At 46.3% G+C, this 23,526-nt stretch overlaps 1 protein-coding gene across 2 annotated transcripts in view; it reads left to right on the top strand.

The window, feature by feature from the left end:
- Positions 1-22,047, top strand: part of ATF1 (activating transcription factor 1) — a 70,858-nt gene extending 48,811 nt beyond the window's left edge. The window contains exons 2-8 of one of the 2 annotated variants that reach the window (XM_069758650.1): positions 12,591-12,692; positions 16,972-17,100; positions 17,220-17,320; positions 18,356-18,471; positions 18,615-18,794; positions 18,881-19,040; positions 21,064-22,047. In XM_069758650.1, the coding sequence (XP_069614751.1) occupies positions 12,597-12,692; positions 16,972-17,100; positions 17,220-17,320; positions 18,356-18,471; positions 18,615-18,794; positions 18,881-19,040; positions 21,064-21,208 (927 nt within the window). In that variant the 5' untranslated portion in view covers positions 12,591-12,596 and the 3' untranslated portion in view covers positions 21,209-22,047. The remainder of the gene's footprint in view (positions 1-12,590; positions 12,693-16,971; positions 17,101-17,219; positions 17,321-18,355; positions 18,472-18,614; positions 18,795-18,880; positions 19,041-21,063) is intronic. The other variant, XM_069758651.1, reaches the window with a different exon arrangement.
- The last annotated feature ends 1,479 nt before the right edge of the window (positions 22,048-23,526 follow it).

The raw sequence follows: 23,526 nt of genomic DNA, 5'->3' as shown, positions 1-23,526 counted from the left end.
ATGCCTGCATTCAGAGCCTGTGCTCGGGGGTGGTTGGCCGAGAATGCCCGCCTTTTCTCCCATGCCTTTTCTCCCATGCCTGGACTACCGATGGCTGTAGAGTAGACTGGGAGTGTGAGGATGACTGGGAAGGTGGTGCTGTGGGTGGAATTACACTAGGTCTCTGGGAGGAAGCCAAACCAGCTGTGCGTGAGCTGGAGGAAGAGGCAACACGAGCTGAAGAGGTGGTAGCTGCCGCTGTTGGTTGGCCTACATCTTCAGTGTGTTTCTGTAACTCCACCGCGTGCCTGGTCCGCACATGTTTCCACATATTTGTGGTATTGAGGTTGCTGACATTTTTCCCTCTTTTTACTTTATGATGACACAGCTTGCATTTGACAAAACAAATGTCATCTGCAACTGTGTCAAAAAAGGACCAGGCACTGCAAGTCTTGGGAGCGCCCTTTTTGGCTTTGGAAAGAGACAGGCTCCTAACGGGTGCCAAAGTGGAGGCTACAGGCTCCGCAGTCTTCCCCCTCCCTCTCCCTCTTTGGCCCGTAAGAGGAAGCTCTTCCTCTGAGCTGCTCCCACCACCTTCCTGTTCCTCACGCCACGATGGGTCAAGGACCTCATCATCTCCACTACCCTCTGCCACCAACTGCTCCTCCTGGGTAGTCTCAGCAGCACAGTACGCACGAGAAAGCGGCACCTGAGTTTCATCATCAGATGCGTACTGCGCTGTGGTCACCGGAGGCACTGGCCCACCTGCCTCTTCAGAGTCAGAGAGAAAAAGGTGTTGGGCATCACTGCACACTGCCTCTTCTTCCATTTCTCCAATGCTGCTTGGCTGGCCCCCTGTTTCCAAGCCAAGAGATTCAGAGAACAGAAGTAGAGACGGCTCCTGTCCTGGGCTCTCTGACTGCCTGGCCAATTTGGCAGGTGGTGAAGAGACAGATGGCTGCTCTCCAGTGCTCTGTGCCTGAGAGGATGTGGCACTAACTGAAGTCGATGCCGAGGCGTTAGCTGCCATCCACCCGACAACGGCTTCAATTTGGTCTTCACGCAGCAGCGGTGCACGGCGCTCTCCGACAAAGCTGCGCATGAAGGACTGTTCCCTGCTGAAACTGAGTGACGACGAGTCACCGGCGCCCGCAGCAGGCACAGAATCACCACGTCCTCTCCCTGCTCCTCTCCCTGCTCCGCGCCCACGCCCCTTACTCCCTGCCCTCTTCATCTTGGTTGACAGATAAAGATAAGCAGAAAAGTACTAAGGCCTTAGTGTGCTTATTCCTGTAATGCTCCTCCTAACAGGTGTAAGAAACACTAATGTTGTAAATTGTGGACTAAACTTTATTATTTTTCAAATGTGGCCTACACAAGTGTAAGTTGTGTTTGCTGAACTTAACCTTTTTTTTGGTGCAGATCGGGCTACAGAGCTAGTTTAAATCACACGGAGACCGTGCAGACAGCCGTAAACGGCGCTGCAAGGCCAAGAAACCCTCCTCTAGGTTATCCTATATAGTGTTTTTCCACTATTTAGCTGGATACAAGTGGAAAGACACTAATAGGAATTTTTTTTTTCAAATTTTAAACTGGCTGCACTATTTGAAAAAAAGGAAATTGTTTTTCAAGGTATGAGGCAGTAACGCACCCTGAGCTGAATCCAACCGGCTATGGCTGCACACAGACTACAGGGCGAGCTGCGCTCACACAGAGACCGTGCAGACAGCCGTAAACGGCGCTGCAAGGCCCCCAAAAAAACCTCTAGGTTATCCTATGTAGTGTTTTTCCACAATTGAGCTGGAGACTGGTGGAAAGACACTAATAGGAATTTTTTTTTTTTTCAAATTTTAAACAGGCTGCACTATTTGAAAAAAAGGAAAATTTTTCTCAAGGTATGAGCCAGTAACGAACCCTGAGCTGAATCCAACCGGCTATGGCTGCACACAGACTACAGGGCGAGCTGGGCTCACACGGAGACCGTGCAGACAGCCGTAAACGGCGCTGCAAGGCCAAAAAACCCTCCTCTAGGTTATCCTATATAGTGTTTTTCCACTATTTAGCTGGATACGAGTGGAAAGACACTAATAGGAATTTTTTTTTTCAAATTTTAAACAGGCTGCACTATTTGAAAAAAAGGAAAATTTTTCTCAAGGTATGAGCCAGTAACGAACCCTGAGCTGAATCCAACCGGCTATGGCTGCACACAGACTACAGGGCGAGCTGGGCTCACACGGAGACCGTGCAGACAGCCGTAAACGGCGCTGCAAGGCCCAAAAACCCCCCTCTAGGTTATCCTATGTAGTGTTTTTCCACAATAGAGCTGGAGACTGGTGGAAAAACACTAATAGGAAATTTGAGAAAAAATGTGCAGCAGGCTGCACTAAGAGCAAAAAAGAACAACTGTGTGAGGCAGTGTGAACCCCCCCTGAGCTGAATACAACCGGGTATATGGCTGCACACAGACTACAGAGTGAGCTGCACACACACACACACACACACAGAGACCTTGCAGAACGCTGTTAAAACAGCGCTGCAAGGCAAGAGCAAGGTGAACAGTGAAGAACACACAGCGTTTTGCTAAATTAGCCTTTGGAAAGGAAAATAAAGCAATTAGCTAGCTCAACTGGCCCTCAGTTAGAACACAGCGTCCTGTCCCTAACTGAAATCACAGCAGAGTGAGCGCAAAATGGCGGCAGCGCTTTTTTATAGTGCAGAGTGACATCATTTCAGCAGCCAATCCAAGCCTTGCCAGTACTTACATGCCCACCATGCTAAACAGGATGTGCCCACACTTTCATTCATTCCTCATTGGCTGCTGCGTTCAATTTGAATTCTGGGAACTTCCGATTCCGGTATCCGATACGCGGGAAGTATCGGAATTCAGTATCGGAATTCCGATACCGCAAATATCGGCCGATACCCGATACTTGCGGTATCGGAATGCTCAACACTAGTTGTGAGCATAAGCTGAAACAGTGGCATCCCTTTAGTGACTCAGTGTTAAGCCCCAAAGCGGTCTTGTTACACAATGGTAATGTTCTTCTTTTAATACCTGTTGGCTATGCTGCACACATGAAAGAAACATATCAGAACATGGAAACGTTGTTGAAACACATCAAGTACAGTAACTACAACTGGAGCATCTGTAGCGATTGAAAAGTGGTGGCACTGCCGCTTGGATTGCAGCTTGAATATACCAAATACTGCTGTTTCATTTGTGAATGGGACAGCCATGCTAAGCAGTCACATTACAGTAGAAGGAAGTGGCCAATCCATAACCAGTTGGCTCCCGTGCAGAAAAAAAATGTCACAGATAAAGCACTTGTGGATATGATATTTTGGCTTCCACTTTATATAAAATTCAGGCTGATTAAAAAAAATTAGTGACATTGAACAAGGAAGCTGAAGGTTTTGTCATTTGAAACCAATGTTCCCAAGAATAATCAATGCCAAGATTTAAGGAAGGCATTTTTGTTGGTCCACAAATCCGTCATCATGAATGACAAGCACTTCAAAGAGCTGCTGGAGTGGCCTGAGAAACTTTCTTGGAAACCATTTAAGGATGTTTCGGAGAATTTCCTTGGCAACTATCAAGCACCAAACTACTTCGAATTGGTTGACCACCTTCTTGAAGCTTACAAAGCAATGAAGTGCAACATGTCATTGAAAATTAATTTTCTTCTTTCACATTTGGAATTCTCCCCTGGAAATCTTGGTGCAGTCAGTGACAAATATGGTGAACGGTTTCACCAAGATATTGCCACAATGGAAAAGCGTTATCAAGGCTACTGGAATCCATCAACGCTAGCTGACTATTGCTGGACACTAATACGGGATTCGCTGGACAAACGGAAATCGTTAGCAAAACACTTTTGGTTCAGTTGAACTTATGCTCCGTGTAACATTTACGGTAAATGCTTCATAATCGGTAAAACTTAATCTCCATGTTTCTTATAACTAACTTCTGTGTTATACAGATTATCCGAAATTATATTTCTGCTTAGCTCGATTGGGTTTATTGTAATCGCTTCAAATTTTCAAGAAAACAAAACTTTCGAAAATATCTTTTTTCCAGTGTTATTTTCTCAGCAGGAGCCGACTTACTGCCCTACAGTCATTTCTCCATCTTCATTTCCTACTTCTGGAACTGACATTTTACATATCAAATGTTGCAATAGATAAACGCGGAGTTCAGGCTAAGTTTCACTACATGAGGAAATGCACTTCTGGTCCAGCTCCCCTATGAGCACATGCTGGAGCATTGCATAACATGTAGTTCCTGTGTAATGTGTTTTGTTTTTGTTTTTTTTTGTTTGTTTTTTTTATATTTAAATAGATCCTTGTAATTGAAGACATTTTCCAGATAGAGATTTGGCAGAGCTATAAGGAATATACGATTATAATGTGCAACCCCAATTCTTAAAAAAAAGTTTGAACACTGCGTCAAATGTAAAGAATACAATGACTAAGGAAACTCTTAGCCATATTTTATTCACAACAGAACTTAAAACACAGACATTTTCCATGTCATTTGGAAAGAAAGAATGATTAATAAATAAAAATGATTAATGGCAGCAACATAGCAAAAAAAAAAGTTGGGAGAGTTAACAAAAAGCTGGAAAAGTAAGCTGTACTAGTGATGGGTCAATTTCAACTAAGTTACATGACTGCACAGAAAAAGCATGTTAGGGTCACATTGCGTTAGTGCAACCCGTTTAGCGCTAGCGGGTTGCGCTAACGCAATGTTTTTAATGTGGCCGCGTCCCGGGGTCGCGGTAACGTCCCCGCTCTCGCAGATCCCCGATCTGCGAGAGCGGGGAACGGACCGCGGGCGCGCCTCGGAGGCTGCAAGCAGCATCCGCGGCGCGCCAGGAAACACCGGCGCGTCGCTAGCGCGTGCCGAACATGGCACGCGCTAGTGCTGCTCGTTCCCATTGCCGTGAATGGGCGCGCTAACGGACGCGTTGCACGGCGTTAATTTTGCCGTGCAACGCTGTCCGTTAGCGCGTTCCCATTTAACGCAATGGGAACCTTAGAGAGGCAGAGTCTCTCAGAAGCAAATATGGTCTGGAAACAACTACAGCTACAAATTGTGGAACAATGTCAGAAAAAATGTTCCACAATGTAAAATCGGAAAGATTTTGAACATCCCACCATCTATAGTATCTATTATCCTCCCAAAAATCAGTAATTCGGGAGAAATCCACATGCTTTTCACTTGAGTATAGTAATCCTCCCTTAGTATGTTGGGGAAGTCACGCTGATATGATCTGCCAAATAAAATAGGCAGTGTTTCAAGGAGGATTAAAAAAAGCATCTTGTTGATGATAAACACGCTCAGATTGTCGGCTGCTGCAGATTCACTGCAGATGTCTGCTTCAAGGAACTATTCAAAGACCTTTTGCGGTTTGGGCAACTTTATGCAGGTTCCAATGTCATAAGGCTTCAGATTTTCTATAGATCTCAAGCTTGCAGTTTATTAGTTATGGACTTTAGTAATTGTACATGTCAGTGTGACATCAGTGTTTATTACTGTTCGAGTTTGGCACCATAACTATAGTGCAGCTTTAACCTATCAAGCATGTATTATTTATTTTTAGAGAACCATTGATTCCATGGTGCTGTACAACTAAAAAGGGGTTTACATACAAATCTAAAATACCGTGAACAAATGAAGTGACCGGCTGGCACAGAAGGAAGAGGGCCATGGCCTTGTGGGCTTACAGTATAAAGGATAATGTGGAAGGAGACAGTAGGTGGGAGGTTGCAGCAGATCCTGGTGATGGTGAGGTGGTAGCAGCGTCATTGCAGGCTGTAGGTTTAAATGGAGATGGGTTCAAGTTCCATCTGAAAATACCAAATGTGAATCGGACGTGTTGAAGCACAAAATTCTCCAATAGATGGGGAATATTCAGCAGAAGTCTTGGAGGTGATTGGTAGAGGAATGTACGAGTTTGAAGGGGAGAAAGCGATCTTGGGAGGACCAGAAAGGACATGTGGGTAGTTATTGGGAGACGAGTTCAGAGATATATGGAGGAGACAGATTATGGGTGGCTTTCTAACTTAATGTTAGTAGTTTGAACTTGATTTGTTGGGAATTGGAAACCAATGCAGGGATTTGTAGAGGAGAGAAGCCGAGGCGTAGCGAGGAGAGAGGTGGATTAATTGGGGAGCAGAGTTAAAGGCATACAGCGGGTGGATTAAAAAAAAATATATACTTTATATTCTAATGCTCATACTGTTATAAACAATTAGGATAATCTGAATAGTGCTGTTTTCCATCCTCACAGTAGCTGCAGTTCTGTCATGCAGGAGCTGCTCCTTGGTGCTCCCCCACCCTTATGGGACGTCACGTCACACATCGGGGGCGTGGCCTGCTCCTTAGTGCTAGCAGCAGCCTGCCCCGATACCATCTCCTTGTAGTCAGTGTATCAGGTGGAGTGGTGGGGTGTGGCCTGCTTCCTGCATGCAGCAGCCAGCCACATGATATGTCCTTTCCTGCAGTCCTAGATCTTAGAGAAGGCCATGCCCCCTGGTCTAGGACTGAATACAAGCAGGCATCATCTGGGAACTTGCAGCCAGAAGGAGGCCATGCCCCCTGATATCAGACTAAATAGAAGGAGATCATCAGGGGGCTATCAGCAACTAGCAAGCCACTCCCCCACCACACCCCTCCTGATAGACTGGATATAAGCAGATAGTATCTGGGCGCTCACTGCTGCTAGCCGCCAGGATCAGGCCACGCCCCCTGATATCAGACTGAATATAAGCAGATAGTATCTGGGCGCTCACTGCTGCTAGCTGCCAGGATCAGGCCACGCCCCCTGATATCAGACTGAATATAAGCAGATGGTATCTGGGCGCTCACTGCTGCTAGCCGCCAGGATCAGGCCACGCCCCCTGATATCAGACTGAATATAAGCAGATGGTATCTGGGCGCTCACTGCTGCTAGCCGCCAGGATCAGGCCACGCCCCCTGATATCAGGCTAAATATAAGCAGATGGTATCTGGGCGCTCACTGCTGCTAGCCGCCAGAATCAGGCCATGCCCTCTGATATCAGACTGAATATAAGCAGATGGTATCTGGGCGCTCACTGCTGCTAGCCGCCAGGATCAGGCCATGCCCTCTGATATCAGACTGAATATAAGCAGATGGTATCTGGGCGCTCACTGCTGCTAGCCGCCAGAATCAGGCCACGCCCCCTGATATCAGACTGAATATAAGCAGATGGTATCTGGGCGCTCACTGCTGCTAGCCGCCAGGATCAGGCCACGCCCCCTGATATCAGACTGAATATAAGCAGATGGTATCTGGGCGCTCACTGCTGCTAGCCGCCAGGATCAGGCCATGCACCCTGATATCAGACTGAATATAAGCAGATGGTATCTGGGCGCTCACTGCTGCTAGCCGCCAGGATCAGGCCATGCCCTCTGATATCAGACTGAATATAAGCAGATGGTATCTGGGCGCTCACTGCTGCTAGCCGCCAGGATCAGGCCATGCCCCCTGATATCAGACTGAATATAAGCAGATGGTATCTGGGGGTTCACTGCTGCTAGCCGCCAGGATCAGGCCACGCCCCCTGATATCAGACTGAATATAAGCAGATGGTATCTGGGCGCTCACTGCTGCTAGCCGCCAGGATCAGGCCATGCACCCTGATATCAGACTGAATATAAGCAGATGGTATCTGGGCGCTCACTGCTGCTAGCCGCCAGGATCAGGCCACGCCCCCTGATATCAGACTGAATATAAGCAGATGGTATCTGGGCGCTCACTGCTGCTAGCCGCCAGGATCAGGCCACGCCCCCTGATATCAGACTGAATATAAGCAGATGGTATCTGGGCGCTCACTGCTGCTAGCCGCCAGGATCAGGCCACGCCCCCTGATATCAGACTGAATATAATCAGATGGTATCTGGGGGTTCACTGCTGCTAGCCGCCAGGATCAGGCCATGCCCTCTGATATCAGACTGAATATAAGCAGATGGTATCTGGGCGCTCACTGCTGCTAGCCGCCAGAATCAGGCCACGCCCCCTGATATCAGACTGAATATAAGCAGATAGTATCTGGGCGCTCACTGCTGCTAGCCGCCAGGATCAGGCCATGCACCCTGATATCAGACTGAATATAAGCAGATGGTATCTGGGCGCTCACTGCTGCTAGCCGCCAGGATCAGGCCATGCCCTCTGATATCAGACTGAATATAAGCAGATGGTATCTGGGCGCTCACTGCTGCTAGCCGCCAGAATCAGGCCACGCCCCCTGATATCAGACTGAATATAAGCAGATGGTATCTGGGCGCTCACTGCTGCTAGCCGCCAGGATCAGGCCATGCACCCTGATATCAGACTGAATATAAGCAGATGGTATCTGGGCGCTCACTGCTACTAGCTGCCAGGATCAGGCCATGCCCCCTGATATCAGACTGAATGTAATCAGATGGTATCTGGGCGCTCACTGCTGCTAGCCGCCAGGATCAGGCCATGCCCCCTGATATCAGACTGAATATAAGCAGATGGTATCTGGGCGCTCACTGCTACTAGCCGCCAGGATCAGGCCATGCCCTCTGATATCAGACTGAATATAAGCAGATGGTATCTGGGCGCTCACTGCTGCTAGCCGCCAGGATCAGGCCATGCCCTCTGATATCAGACTGAATATAAGCAGATGGTATCTGGGGGTTCACTACTGCTAGCTGCCAGGATCAGGCCATGCCCCCTGATATCAGACTGAATATAAGCAGATGGTATCTGGGTGCTCACTGCTGCTAGCCGCCAGGATCAGGCCATGCCCCCTGATATCAGACTGAATATAAGCAGATGGTATCTGTGGGTTCACTACTGCTAGCCGCCAGGATCAGGCCATGCCCCCTGATATCAGACTGAATATAAGCAGATGGTATCTGGGCGCTCACTGTTGCTAGCTGCCAGGATCAGGCCATGCCCCCTGATATCCGACTGAATGTAAGCAGATGGTATCTGGGCGCTCACTGCTGCTAGCCGCCAGGATCAGGCCACGCCCCCTGATATCAGACTGAATGTAAGCAGATGGTATCTGGGCGCTCACTGCTGCTAGCCGCCAGGATCAGGCCATGCCCCCTGATATCAGACTGAATGTAAGCAGATGGTATCTGGGGGTTCACTGCTGCTAGCTGCCAGGATCAGGCCACGCCCCCTGATATCAGACTGAATGTAAGCAGATGGTATCTGGGCGCTCACTGTTGCTAGCCGCCAGGATCAGGCCATGCCCCCTGATATCAGACTGAATGTAATCAGATGGTATCTGGGCGCTCACTGCTGCTAGCTGCCAGGATCAGGCCACGCCCCCTGATATCAGACTGAATGTAATCAGATGGTATCTGGGCGCTCACTGCTGCTAGCCGCCAGGATCAGGCCATGCCCCCTGATATCAGACTGAATGTAATCAGATGGTATCTGGGCGCTCACTGCTGCTAGCCGCCAGGATCAGGCCATGCCCCCTGATATCAGACTGAATGTAATCAGATGGTATCTGGGGGTTCACTACTGCTAGCCGCCAGGATCAGGCCACGCCCCCTGATATCAGACTGAATATAAGCAGATGGTATCTGGGCGCTCACTGCTGCTAGCCGCCAGGATTGGGCCATGCCCCCTGATATCAGGCTGAATATAAGCAGATGGTATCTGGGGGTTCACTACTGCTAGCCGCCAGGATCAGGCCATGCCCCCTGATATCAGGCTGAATATAAGCAGATGGTATCTGGGCGCTCACTACTGCTAGCCGCCAGGATCAGGCCATGCCCCCTGATATCAGACTGAATATAAGCAGATGGTATCTGGGCGCTCACTGCTGCTAGCCGCCAGGATCGGGCCATGCCCCCTGATATCAGGCTGAATATAAGCAGATGGTATCTGGGGGTTCACTACTGCTAGCCGCCAGGATCAGGCCATGCCCCCTGATATCAGACTGAATATAAGCAGATGGTATCTGGGCGCTCACTGTTGCTAGCTGCCAGGATCAGGCCATGCCCCCTGATATCCGACTGAATGTAAGCAGATGGTATCTGGGGGTTCACTGCTGCTAGCCGCCAGGATCAGGCCACGCCCCCTGATATCAGACTGAATGTAAGCAGATGGTATCTGGGCGCTCACTGCTGCTAGCCGCCAGGATCAGGCCACGCCCCCTGATATCAGACTGAATGTAAGCAGATGGTATCTGGGCGCTCACTGCTGCTAGCCGCCAGGATCAGGCCATGCCCCCTGATATCAGACTGAATGTAAGCAGATGGTATCTGGGGGTTCACTGCTGCTAGCTGCCAGGATCAGGCCATGCCCCCTGATATCAGACTGAATGTAAGCAGATGGTATCTGGGGGTTCACTGCTGCTAGCTGCCAGGATCAGGCCACGCCCCCTGATATCAGACTGAATGTAAGCAGATGGTATCTGGGCGCTCACTGCTGCTAGCCGCCAGGATCAGGCCATGCCCCCTGATATCAGACTGAATGTAAGCAGATGGTATCTGGGGGTTCACTGCTGCTAGCCGCCAGGATCAGGCCACGCCCCCTGATATCAGACTGAATGTAAGCAGATGGTATCTGGGCGCTCACTGCTGCTAGCCGCCAGGATCAGGCCACGCCCCCTGATATCAGACTGAATGTAATCAGATGGTATCTGGGCGCTCACTGCTGCTAGCTGCCAGGATCAGGCCATGCCCCCTGATATCAGACTGAATGTAATCAGATGGTATCTGGGGGTTCACTGCTGCTAGCTGCCAGGATCAGGCCACGCCCCCTGATATCAGACTGAATATAAGCAGATGGTATCTGGGGGTTCACTACTGCTAGCCGCCAGGATCAGGCCATGCCCCCTGATATCAGACTGAATATAAGCAGATGGTATCTGGGGGTTCACTGTTGCTAGCTGCCAGGATCAGGCCATGCCCCCTGATATCAGACTGAATGTAAGCAGATGGTATCTGGGGGTTCACTGCTGCTAGCTGCCAGGATCAGGCCACGCCCCCTGATATCAGACTGAATATAAGCAGATGGTATCTGGGGGTTCACTGTTGCTAGCTGCCAGGATCAGGCCATGCCCCCTGATATCAGACTGAATGTAAGCAGATGGTATCTGGGCGCTCACTGTTGCTAGCCGCCAGGATCAGGCCATGCCCCCTGATATCAGACTGAATGTAATCAGATGGTATCTGGGCGCTCACTGCTGCTAGCTGCCAGGATCAGGCCATGCCCCCTGATATCAGACTGAATGTAATCAGATGGTATCTGGGCGCTCACTGCTGCTAGCCGCCAGGATCAGGCCATGCCCCCTGATATCAGACTGAATGTAATCAGATGGTATCTGGGCGCTCACTGCTGCTAGCCGCCAGGATCAGGCCATGCCCCCTGATATCAGACTGAATGTAATCAGATGGTATCTGGGCGCTCACTGCTGCTAGCCGCCAGGATCAGGCCACGCCTCCTGATGTGACCTAACCTCCCATAAGGGAGGGGGAGCACCAAGGAGCTGCCGCAGTGTGACACAATTACACCTAATGTGAGGATGCAATATAATGCTATTCATGTTATCCCAATAGTTTATGAAGATACGAGCATTAGGATAATTTTCCTGGAATACCCCTTTAGGAATGGTTGTGAAAGGTTTGAGTGTGTTAGCAGGGAGGCCACAGAGGAGGCTATTGCAGTAGTTGAGGCAGAAAATGAGAAGGGCAAGCACTAGCAGTTTAGTATTTCAGGGTTGAGGAAAGGACGGATTTTGTAAATCTTCGTGTTGAAGGCGACACTGCTTGGATATGTGGTTTGCAATACAAGACAAAATCAAGGGTTACTCCGAGGTAGTGGACTTCCGATACGGGGGAAGCGTGAAGCCCTTTATTGTAATAGATCGGGTAGGGAAGTGAAGTGGGATGGAGGAAAGAGAAGTGTGGTTTTGTGTACCTTCTATGGATTACAGAAAGCCTGTTCTACCATGGTGGATGCTTTCTATCAATCAGACTGTATCAAATCTACATAGATAAGATAAGCAGTGTGTGCATGAGGATTGCTGGTACATTAAAAATTTTCTTTTCCTTTACTGAAAAAAATGGTGCAAAAAAAAAGTGATGTGAACAAACCCCAACTTTATGTTGTATCATTCCTCGGTTATTCCTCGAAGTACGGTAATTGTGAATAAGTAGATTACTGAGCATTCCCATTCCCAAGTGAGTGCGTCTCTAAATAAATGTCAGCACTGTTATCACTGATTGGACATCCTCAGACCGTGTAGAGACACCGCCCCAATTGCTAACACCCTTGTGTCATTTTATTAACACATTTCATGGAGGAATAAGAGGAACACAATACATAGTTGTCAATAATCTGCTCCAATAATATATTATGGTGTTAGTTACTAAAAGGGACGTGTGAGCTGACGGCACTGCTCTTAGTGGAGTGGCACTGTTTTCTTATAAAGGTGGTGACTGGGGCATGAATAACCCAACGGGGGGCGGAAATATGGATTGGCATCAGCCAGTAGTTGTACTTAGCTACTTTTACATGTAATATAATGGTAAATGTGATGTGGGTACCTTTTTCACTGACTGGTGTGTTTACTTTCCTCTTTTTGCACAGCTTATTATGGAAGAGGTTACTAAGAAAACAGACAGTACAGACACTGTACAGACTATTTCTTTCCCCGCTTCAGCTTTCCAGGCATCACATCTTGCTCAACAAGTAAGACCATCGCTTCTTGCATCATTACTTAAATGGTCTCTGTCCTCTCCACAAAGTGTGACTATATTATTTAGAACAAGTACATATATGTATGAAACCTTTGTAATATATCTTATAAGAGAAAGATGCTTCTTTCTCCACTTATGTGCCACTTCTTTTCACTCCCGCCTCCTAAACTCATAATTCTATTGAAAAACTGTTTAACTCCACCTTAAGGTACCGTCACACTAGACGATATCGCTAGCGATCCGTGACGTTGCAGCGTCCTCGCTAGCGATATCGTCCAGTGTGACAGGCAGCAGCGATCAGGCCCCTGCTGTGCTGTCGCTGGTCGGGGAAGAAAGTCCAGAACTTTATTTGGTCGCTGGATCTCCCCGTAGACATCGCTGAATCGGCGTGTGTGACACCGATTCAGCGATGTCTTCACTGGTAACCAGGGTAAACATCGGGTAACTAAGCGCAGGGCCGCGCTTAGTAACCCGATGTTTACCCTGGTTACCATCCTAAAAGTTAAAAAAAACAAACAGTACATACTTACCTACAGCCGTCTGTCCTCCAGCGCTGTGCTCTGCACTCCTCCTGTACTGGCTGTGAGCGTCGGTCAGCCGGAAAGCAGAGCGGTGACGTCACCGCTCTGCTTTCCGGCCGCTGTGCTCACACAGACAGTACAGGAGGAGTGCAGAGCACAGCGCTGGAGGACAGACGGCTGTAGGTAAGTATGTACTGTTTGTTTTTTTTTTACTTTTAGGATGGTAACCAGGGTAAACATCGGGTTACTAAGCGCGGCCCTGCGCTTAGTTACCCGATGTTTACCCTGGTTACCGGCATCGTTGGTCGCTGGAGAGCGGTCTGTGTGACAGCTCTCCAGCGACCAAACAGCGACGCTGCAGCGATCCGGATCGTTGTCGGTATCGCTGCAGCGTCGCTAAGTGTGACGGTACCTTAAATCAAAACAAGACAGAATGCCAGCCCACTGAGGGATCAGATTACAGCTGCCTTTTGAAATCTGTTGGGGATCATCAGGAGTGTTGGGCACAGTGAAAGGGTAGGTTCACAGGAGTGTATAAAAACTCAATTAGAGTTCTATTCAGAAAGGTGGGTCTTTTTTTCGTTTTCTCCATTGATCCCTGTGCAGTCCATATGCAATCTTTTTTTTTTCTCTTAGGGTACCGTCACACTATAACATTTCGATCGCTACGACGGTACGATTCGTGACGTTCCAGCGATATCGTTACGATATCGCTGTGTCTGACACGCAGCAGCGATCAGGGATCCTGCTGAGAATCGTACGTCGTAGCAGATCGTATGGAACTTTCTTTCATCGCTGGATCTCCCGCTGTCATCGCTAGATCGGTGTGTGTGACACCGATCTAGCGATCTAGCGATGCGATCCAGCGATGCGTTCGCTTGTAACCAGGGTAAACATCGGGTAACTAAGCGCAGGACCGCGCTTAGTTACCCGATGTTTACCCTGGTTACAAGCGTTAAACTAAAAAAAAACAAACAGCACATACTTACATTCTGGTGTCCGTCAGGTCCCTTGCCGTCTGCTTCCCGCACTGTGACTGCCGGCCGTAAAGTGAAAGCAGAGCACAGCGGCTGTGCTTTCACTTTCACTTTACGGCCGGCAGTCATTGAGTGCGGGAAGCAGACTGCAAGGGACCTGACGGACACCAGAATGTAAGTATGTGCTGTTTTTTTTTTTTTTTAGTTTAACGCTTGTAACCAGGGTAAACATCGGGTAACTAAGCGCGGTCCTGCGCTTAGTTACCCGATGTTTACCCTGGTTACCCAGGGACCTCGGCATCGTTGGTCGCTGGAGAGCTGTCTGTGTGACAGCTCCCCAGCGACCACACTACGATTTACCTACGATCACGGCCAGGTCATATCGCTGGTCGTGATCGTAGGTAAATCGTATAGTGTGACGGTACCCTTAGAGCAGCAGCTATTAATCATTTACAAGACGGTTTAGAGCAGTGTTTCCCAAACTCCAGCCCTCACGGACCCCACGGGTCATGTTTTCAGGATTTCCATAGTGTTGCACAGGTGAGACAATTCCTGATGCCTTGATGATACTTCCACTACTTGCGCAATACTAAGGAAATCCTGAAAACATGACCCGTGGGGTCCGTGAGGGCTGGAGTTTGGGAAACACTGGTTTAGTTTCCTATGTTACTGAACTGCAATGTATCCGTAAAAGTCAGATGCTATGCGGTGTCTCTGTATGTCATCCAATTAATTTAATTTATTATTTTTTAGATTTGCATGAGTGAATCTCACCCAATTTAATGAAGAAACTAGTGCATGGTTTGATTTATTTCACACACAGATTTGGTTTGTGAAAAAAAAAATCGCTCCTCTGCACTGCCTCATTGAATAACATTGGTCTGACTGCAGTTTGTTTCTTTTTTGTTTTTTTTTTATGGAAGGCACTAGGACTGAAAATATGGTCATATGAATGAGCCCAAATAGGAATAGACTCTCACAAAGCTGTGCTGCTACTAGTAGATGTTTTATCCAATCCCATAGACAGATTCACAGCTACACAGCTCAGTACAGCTTTATAGTGTCCTCGCTGCTGCTAATTCTGTATGTGTGTTGTAGTGGGACTCCATCTCTGTGTGTCTTGTGCATGAGAGACATCATAGCAGTTACTGTATTTTTCGGACTATAAGATGCTCCGGACAAATAGAACGCACCCCAAAATGCAAAATTGAACAAAAAAAAAAAGATTTTTTTTTTTAAAGATGGGGATGGGATGGGGGGGGGGGTGTATCTTACCTGAGGGCTGGCGGTGGTAGAGCGGGGTCACAGGAGGCATGGTCCCTTCCTCAGGAAGCTGGTGGCGGCAGAAGTGGGGCAATGCTGCACTCCCAGGGTATCCCAGCGGTGCGATGCCGGCGGTGAGGCAGAGCAGGGTGCGTTGTATGGAGCAGGTCCCTTCCTCAGGATGCTGGCAGCAAAACTGTGGTGAACCTGCAGCCCAATGTCCACGCTGCGCAGAGCCGAGTGCATCATTGGTTTTTTGGTGGCCATTTTCCTGAATCAGAGGGCAGCCGAGATCTCAATCAGTGCAAGTGCAGCCTCCAGTTGCCATTTTCCTAAAGCCCACAGCCTTAGGAAAATGGAGTGCGAGAGGCCCAGCCGAGATCTCCATCCTTGCACACGCCGACTCCGGCGGCCCATGGCTTCAGGAAGATGGCCACAGGGAAACTAATGATGCACTGCACACTGCTCGCCGCTGACACCGAGCTTCATCATCGCCACACTGCTGCCTCCGGTTCCCTGAGGAAGGGACGCTGCTACAACACTGCAGCAACCCCCCAGTAAGCCTGCGTTCAGACTATTAAGACGCACCCCTCATTTTCCTTCAAAATTTTTTGGGTAAAAAGTGCGACTTAGGCTGCTTTCACACATCAGTCTTTTTTGCCATCAGTCACAATCCGTCGAATGTTGAAAAAAACGGATCCGTCGTAGATTGTGAAAAACTGATGCAACGGATCCGTTTTTTCAATGGATCCGATTAGCTAATCCAGCTAATTGGATCCTAAAAAAAAAAATCTGAGCATGCTCCGTTAAAAAAACGCAGAATCCGTCGCCGGATTCCGTCATTTGACGGATCCGGCACCATAGGGTTCCATTCTAGCAAACGACGGACGCTAAAAACATTACTATGTCTGTTTTCTCCGGCTGCCGGAAAAAAATTTTTTGACGAATCCGTCGAAAAACGAATGAAACGTGAGGCAATCCGTCGCTAATACAAGTCTATGAGAAAAAAACTGATCTGGTGGCAACTTTTGCCAGATCCGTTTTTTTCAAAATTCGCCGGATTGCGACTGACGGCAAAAAACTGATGTGCGAAAGGAGCCTTATAGTCCCCTAAATACAGTAGTCTTCACTCACTAGATCATTACAGATGGAGCCTGCAGAGGAAAACAGTTGAAAATGCAGGATACAAGTCAAATAATGGCCAGAAATATTATTATTTCTCACGTACACACAGGACAGCTTGTTCTGAAAAGTCACTCGAAAAAACAGGTCGGCGTTGTTGTCTGGGAGTGAGATCTTTGACACTTATGTGGATATCTGTTCTGCACTGACCACATTGGAGGTGATGGGATGACCGCCATGATTTCCATATGATCACATTTTTGCTTTCTTTGTTTTGTCACCATGAGGGATTCAGCACAAAGAGCAAATGTCATTTTGTTTTGTGTGTGCTCTGTGTTGCTATCAGATGAGCACTTATCTATCTAATACGTCCTAATTTCTTTCTTAGATGGCACTACGAGGTACAACTACACCTCTGACTGTGGTACTGCCGGGGGAGCAGCACGTCCAGGTACAAGGCGTTATCCAGACTGCTCAGTCCTCGGTCATCCACTCTCCTCAAGTTGCTGCATCGCAGGTATCCCTACATATGGAGTACTTTACAGAGCTGCTGACCAGGCTCTCTCCGACTGTACCTTGTTACTCAGTGTCTACTTGTCACTACAGAACTAAGTTAAAGTATTTATTTTTTTAAAGGCATCATCGCTCTCTGATAGTGAAGATTCTCAGGACACATCTGACAGCATTGATTCCCCCAGAAAGGCGCGTGGTATTTTAGCTCGTCGACCTTCCTATAGGTAAGTGAAATTTGGGGGACACGCATCTCTGACATTAATGACATATCTTCTGGAACTGGGAACCACTATCTAACTAAATCAGCTCTGTAGTCCCTTCATTCTCGGGATTGTTGCAGTATTCCACCACCATTCTGATTATTGTGACTTAAAACTGGCACAGTAACGGAGGCAAAAATCAAAACGTGTATGGGCCTCACAACTGTATCAATAGCTTGTCCTCACAGAAATGGTGAACTCTGCAAGCATGTGTTATCTGGCTATACCTAAAAGTTGATAAAAATACGAACTGGGCCCTGCAGTCCTGCACCATTCAGATCTCCAGTGCTTCAGAAGGCGCAGTGCTGGGTATGACCCATTCATTTACACTTGCTCTGTGTTTTGTGAAACTTGCATCCAAATTTAAATTTGCCTCGATCTGGAGTCCCAAGCCGACCCCTGACACATCAATACAGCACCTTAATAACTGCAAGATTTCAAAACTCCTACGTGCCATACATTCAGAAATGTATTAATGCTGCTTTTCATATTGGATGTATGCAAAGAAAACGCTTACTACTGGTGTTGGCTTCTCAACCCCCCATATTGCTGCGCTGTCCTAACGCTACGGTGTGCGGTGGTGCCAGGACACTGCTGCGCCATAGTGAAGAGCCCCCTGCAGCGGGAGGTCACGTGCTTTTGTGATGTTTCCTCCTGAGGGGGCATAAAGTGAGAAAAGACTACTGAAGATTGAATACGTGCGAATGGCAAAGTTCTTTTTTCCCCCACAATGTTGTCATTTATAAACAACATTCCCTGGAAAACCCCTTTTACACACATCACTTTTTTGGTGCTCGTAAAGGCTCTGTTCACATTTACATGCAGAACAGTGTTTCCCATGAGAAGAGTGGACATTTTGCTGGACCTTTATAAGTTCTAATAAGTCAGTGGGGTCTGTAGGGGGCATATCAAGCACAGTTTTGTAGCTTTCATTATAAACACAAGTCCTTCGTCTTGTTATTTTTCTATGGTTGCTGATTTGTTGTTTTTTTTCTCAAGGCAAATCTTGAAAGATCTCTCTTCTGAAGACACTGGAAAGCGAAATGAAGAAGGTGCTGGAGTATCTGCTTCACCTACAACCACCACCATTTATCAGACCAGCACTGGACAATATGGTGAGTTACAAAATGGTACTTCAGTCCCAAAACCGTCAATGTAAGATGTAGTATTATTTGTAATATTGTATCTGTGTGCTATTGACTAATCGTTCAATTCAGAAACGTATGCAGTGTGATTTACGTATGCATGTTCCCTTTAGTAACCATTGGTCCTAATGGGACCCTCCAGCTCGCTGCTGGGACAGATGGGATACAAGGATTACAGACTCTAGCAATGGCCAATGCTAGTAGCAACCAGTCAGGCACAACTATACTACAGTATGCACAGACATCGGATGGCCAGCAGATTCTTGTTCCCGGCAACCAAGTGGTTGTACAGAGTAAGTACTTTGCGATTTCCTTAGCTATCCTGAATTCTGATTGCATCGTCTACATGGCCTGTGTGCTTATTGTGTGTGTGTTTCAGCTGCCTCAGGAGACATGCAGACTTATCAGATCCGTACCACATCAACCACCACCTCGCTCCCACAGACTGTGGTTATGACCTCACCCGTTACGCTGACTTGTCCCCCAACAAAGACAGACGACCCACAAATGAAGCGTGAAATAAGATTAATGAAAAACAGGTAAGAAGAGGCATGATAATGCTGCGAGTAACGAGGACACCCATTCTCAATGGCCGTACACTCTACACATGTCTGTAGGACTGCATTATTCAGACCAAGAGTGTTCCCTTGTGACTGATTCTTACAACAATATCTGGTTATAAAGCCTATAACAGATCAGGTTTTTTACAATGGGATCTTATGGTGGCAAATGTAATTGTACACCAAGACATGTATATCCACATGGGAAAGGAAGATGGTAAGATGAATTACTCCACAATAATTGTGCTACAATGTAAGAATCCTTTTTACATTTGTGCAATTGGTACGATGATTTTTGACCTCCTTGATACCATGTTGTTAGTCATTAGTGTCTTTCATGATGACCATTTTTCAAGACAAATTCGGCCATATTTTAGTACAATTGTTTTAAAAGGTGAGATTTGTAAAAAAAAAAAAAATATATATATATATCATTATTTTGGCAGAAAGCATCAGATGCATCCCATGTGGGTAGTTGTAGAGGTGTATCCTGTAGGAATATGAAAAATTAAGCTGCTCTCGTGGCATGTTCATATTACATCTTTACCTTTTGGAGTTTTAGATAACATTGATATGGTCACATTTCTATGGCTGTATTACAGATCAAGTCCCAGTCCAATGGCATGTCTAGTGAGGTCCCAGTCCATTGGCACGTCTATTGAGGTCCCAGTCCATTGGCACGTCTATTGAGGTCCCAGTCCATTGGCACGTCTATTGAGGTCCCAGTCCATTGGCATGTCTAGTGAGGTCCCAGTCCATTGGCATGTCTAGTGAGGTCCCAGTCCATTGGCACGTCTAGTGAGGTCCCAGTCCATTGGCACGTCTAGTGAGGTCCCAGTCCAATGGCACGTCTAGTGAGGTCCCAGTCCATTGGCACGTCTAGTGAGGTCCCAGTCCATTGGCACGTCTAGTGAGGTCCCAGTCCATTGGCACGTCTAGTGAGGTCCCAGTCCATTGGCACGTCTAGTGAGGTCCCAGTCCATTGGCACGTCTAGTGAGGTCCCAGTCCATTGGCACGTCTAGTGAGGTCCCAGTCCATTGGCATGTCTAGTGAGGTCCCAGTCCATTGGCACGTCTAGTGAGGTCCCAGTCCATTGGCACGTCTAGTGAGGTCCCAGTCCAATGGCACGTCTAGTGAGGTCCCAGTCCATTGGCACGTCTAGTGAGGTCCCAGTCCATTGGCACGTCTAGTGAGGTCCCAGTCCATTGGCACGTCTAGTGAGGTCCCAGTCCATTGGCACGTCTAGTGAGGTCCCAGTCCAATGGCACATCTAGTGAGGTCCCAGTCCATTGGCATGTCTAGTGAGGTCCCAGTCCATTGGCATGTCTAGTGAACCAAACTACATGCATCGGAGATCCACTGTTGGCTCCGGTTCTGCATTCATAATGCAGGCTCAGAAAAACTTTTGTGTGAAAGTGTCCTAAAGCAAATAGGACGTGTAGTTCAGTCTGTTGTTGATTTTACTGCAGAGACTGTAACTCCGATTTTTGCCCTTGATGTTAATAAGTAGCCCTTTTGCATTCAATGGGGTTAATCCACGACTTTCCATATAGAGTCCATGAGAAAAATGTGCATGCTCAAAAATCTACACAGATTTTTCTATAGCATGTGAAGAATATTAGCAAGTTTAATAAGGATTTAGTTAATGGCCACACTGGAACCTGCGCATAGAAACTATATGATGGGGAGTTTCGCTGAACCTCAGATTCAGGTCACGTTCACACTATCAGTATTTGGTCAGTATTTTACATCATTATTTGAAAGCCAAAACCAGGAGTGGAACAATTAGAGGAAAAGTATAATAGAAACATATGCACCACTTCTGTATTTATCACCCACTCCTGGTTTTGGCTTACAAATACTGATGTAAAATACTGACCATATACTGAACATTTGAACGAAGGCCTCGGGGTAAGACTGGGATTGAATAAAAAAAAATGTGTGCACGTATTTGTTTTTTTGTGTTGTGGATTTTATTTATTTTTTTCCCCACTCTTATAGGGAAGCTGCCAGAGAATGTCGGAGAAAGAAAAAGGAATATGTCAAATGCCTGGAAAACAGAGTGGCCGTTCTTGAAAATCAAAACAAAACATTAATTGAAGAGTTAAAGACTTTAAAAGATTTGTACTGCCATAAAGCGGTGTAGATCCGTTTTGTTACCTGTACACACATTTTAGATGATTTTTTTTTTTTTCTTTTATACCAAAATTTTCTAAATTTTACAAGAGGCCACAGATGACTCCTTTTTTTACCTAGTTTTCACACACTATTAAACAGATGAGATACAACATGCCGCTGTATATTAAATGAGTGAACATTTGATGAATCTTGTCTTTTATGTACGCAGAATATAACAGCAAGGTTTCTATAGAAAACAGTCATTAAGAAAGATCACATTAGCTTTTAGGCTTGGCCAATCTGTGACCGTCTGAGCCAGTCGTTGGCCTAGGATGTTGGTACATTAAGTCCCAGGTTGAAAGTCATGGTTATTTCAGGCCCTACTGGTAATATGCCAATTCTAGGATCCTGTTCAGAGGAAAACAGATCTTATGATGGAACGTATTTTTCATGCCTAACAGTTTTTTTGTTTGTTATTTTAAATTCCAGGTATATTTTTATGTAATTTGTATGTACATATTTTACCTCCTTTCATTTACTTCCAATTACAGGTTAAGGCTTACTTTGCTCAGAAAAAAAATATAATTTTTACAGTAAAATGCTTTTTCAGCAGGTAATAGTGTAATTATACTGTTTGTGGTGTTTACTTTTTATTGTATCCATCAGGGTTTAAAGGGGAACTTCTAACTTGTACTCCTACTTTGATAGCCAGAACATGCTATGAATTGGTCCAGAATACTGAAGGTTAGATATAAAGTTGGCCTGGAATTTAAAAAAAATAAAAAATAAAGGCCATGAAATGTGTTCTGATATTTGGCTATTAGGTGTGATCCACATTTTCATAAATAAATGATGTGTGTTTATTTACTCCATGTCTTCGTGCTTCTGTCTGCCAGATAGGAACCAAACATTTATTTGTGAATAACAAAAGGTCCAGGAAATACCTACATGGTAGAGGATAAGCCAGAATACATGACTTTAATAATTAAAACTTATCATCTTGTTAGAAATATTTATTAAAAAAATATATAAAATAATAATGGGTATGAGATAAAAACATTAGAAGTACAGTACACTCCGGGCCTACGCATTTTAAACCCTGTAAAGCTCCTAATCCTGACTCTTGGTGTCGTGAGCCCTACAATTCTAACAAATGTGACGTTATGATTTTTGGATGTGGATTACCTTCTACCTTTTTTGCTTTGCTCATGATTGCCCAGTGACTGGCCTGGAGTCCGACCGTCCTCCTCAAAATTAGGCCGGGGTCACACTTGCGAGTTCAATGCGAGAAACTCGCATCAAGTCCTGGTACTGCTGGCGACACTCGGGACCGGAGTTTGCGTCTACATGTATTTCTATGCAGCCGCACACTCTGGTCCGCAGTGCCGGGTATTGATGCGAGAGACTCGTGCGAGTTTCTCGCATTGCACTCGCAAGTGTGACCCCGGCCTTATGGAAATTCCTTCAGTACCGGTGATCTGATGAAATGGCCGCATGTAAAGGTTTGTCACTAATCATGCTCCAAATCAGTCAGGCTTCATGTACACAAGCCTATTTTATGTCTGCATTAGTTCTAGAAGTCTGAGAGTTAAAGATCTTACACAAGCTGGAAAAAAGATAAGTGAGTATGTGTTGTTTTTTTTTTATGCTGCATTTAGGAGCTATGTGGGGGCTCATACAGCATATAGGGGGCATTCTCTTATTGTATATAGGGGGATGTCAGCATACCTAATTCTTTTCAATATTGAGTGGTACAATTAATATAAAATAATGATGTTACTATGAAGCAGAATTAATTTCAGCCTATTGGTTTGGCCTCTACAACAGTCATAGTCCATCATGTGGCAGGTTCCCTAGAATATATTCTACACATAAACACATTTCAATACTCAGATTCAAAACGCAGACATATGTATATATGTGTGTGTATATACAGTACAGACCAAAAGTTTGGACACACCTCATTTAAAGATTTTTCTGTATCTTCATGGCTATGAAAATTGTTCATTCACAGTGAAGGCATCAAAACTATGAATTAACACATGTGGAATGATATACAGTGGGGCAAAAAAGTATTTAGTCAGTCAGCAATAGTGCAAGTTCCACCACTTAAAAAGATGAGAGGCGTCTGTAATTTACATCATAGGTAGACCTCAACTATGGGAGACAAACTGAGAAAAAAAAATCCAGAAAATCACATTGTCTGTTTTTTTATCATTTTTTTTGCATATTATGGTGGAAAATAAGTATTTGGTCAGAAACAAACAATCAAGATTTCTGGCTCTCACAGACCTGTAACTTCTTCTTTAACAATCTCCTCTTTCCTCCACTCATTACCTGTAGTAA

Source organism: Ranitomeya imitator, chromosome 3 (genome assembly GCF_032444005.1).
Source record: "Ranitomeya imitator isolate aRanImi1 chromosome 3, aRanImi1.pri, whole genome shotgun sequence".
Lineage (NCBI taxonomy): Eukaryota > Metazoa > Chordata > Amphibia > Anura > Dendrobatidae > Ranitomeya > Ranitomeya imitator.
This window is presented reverse-complemented; position numbering and strand designations above follow the sequence as displayed.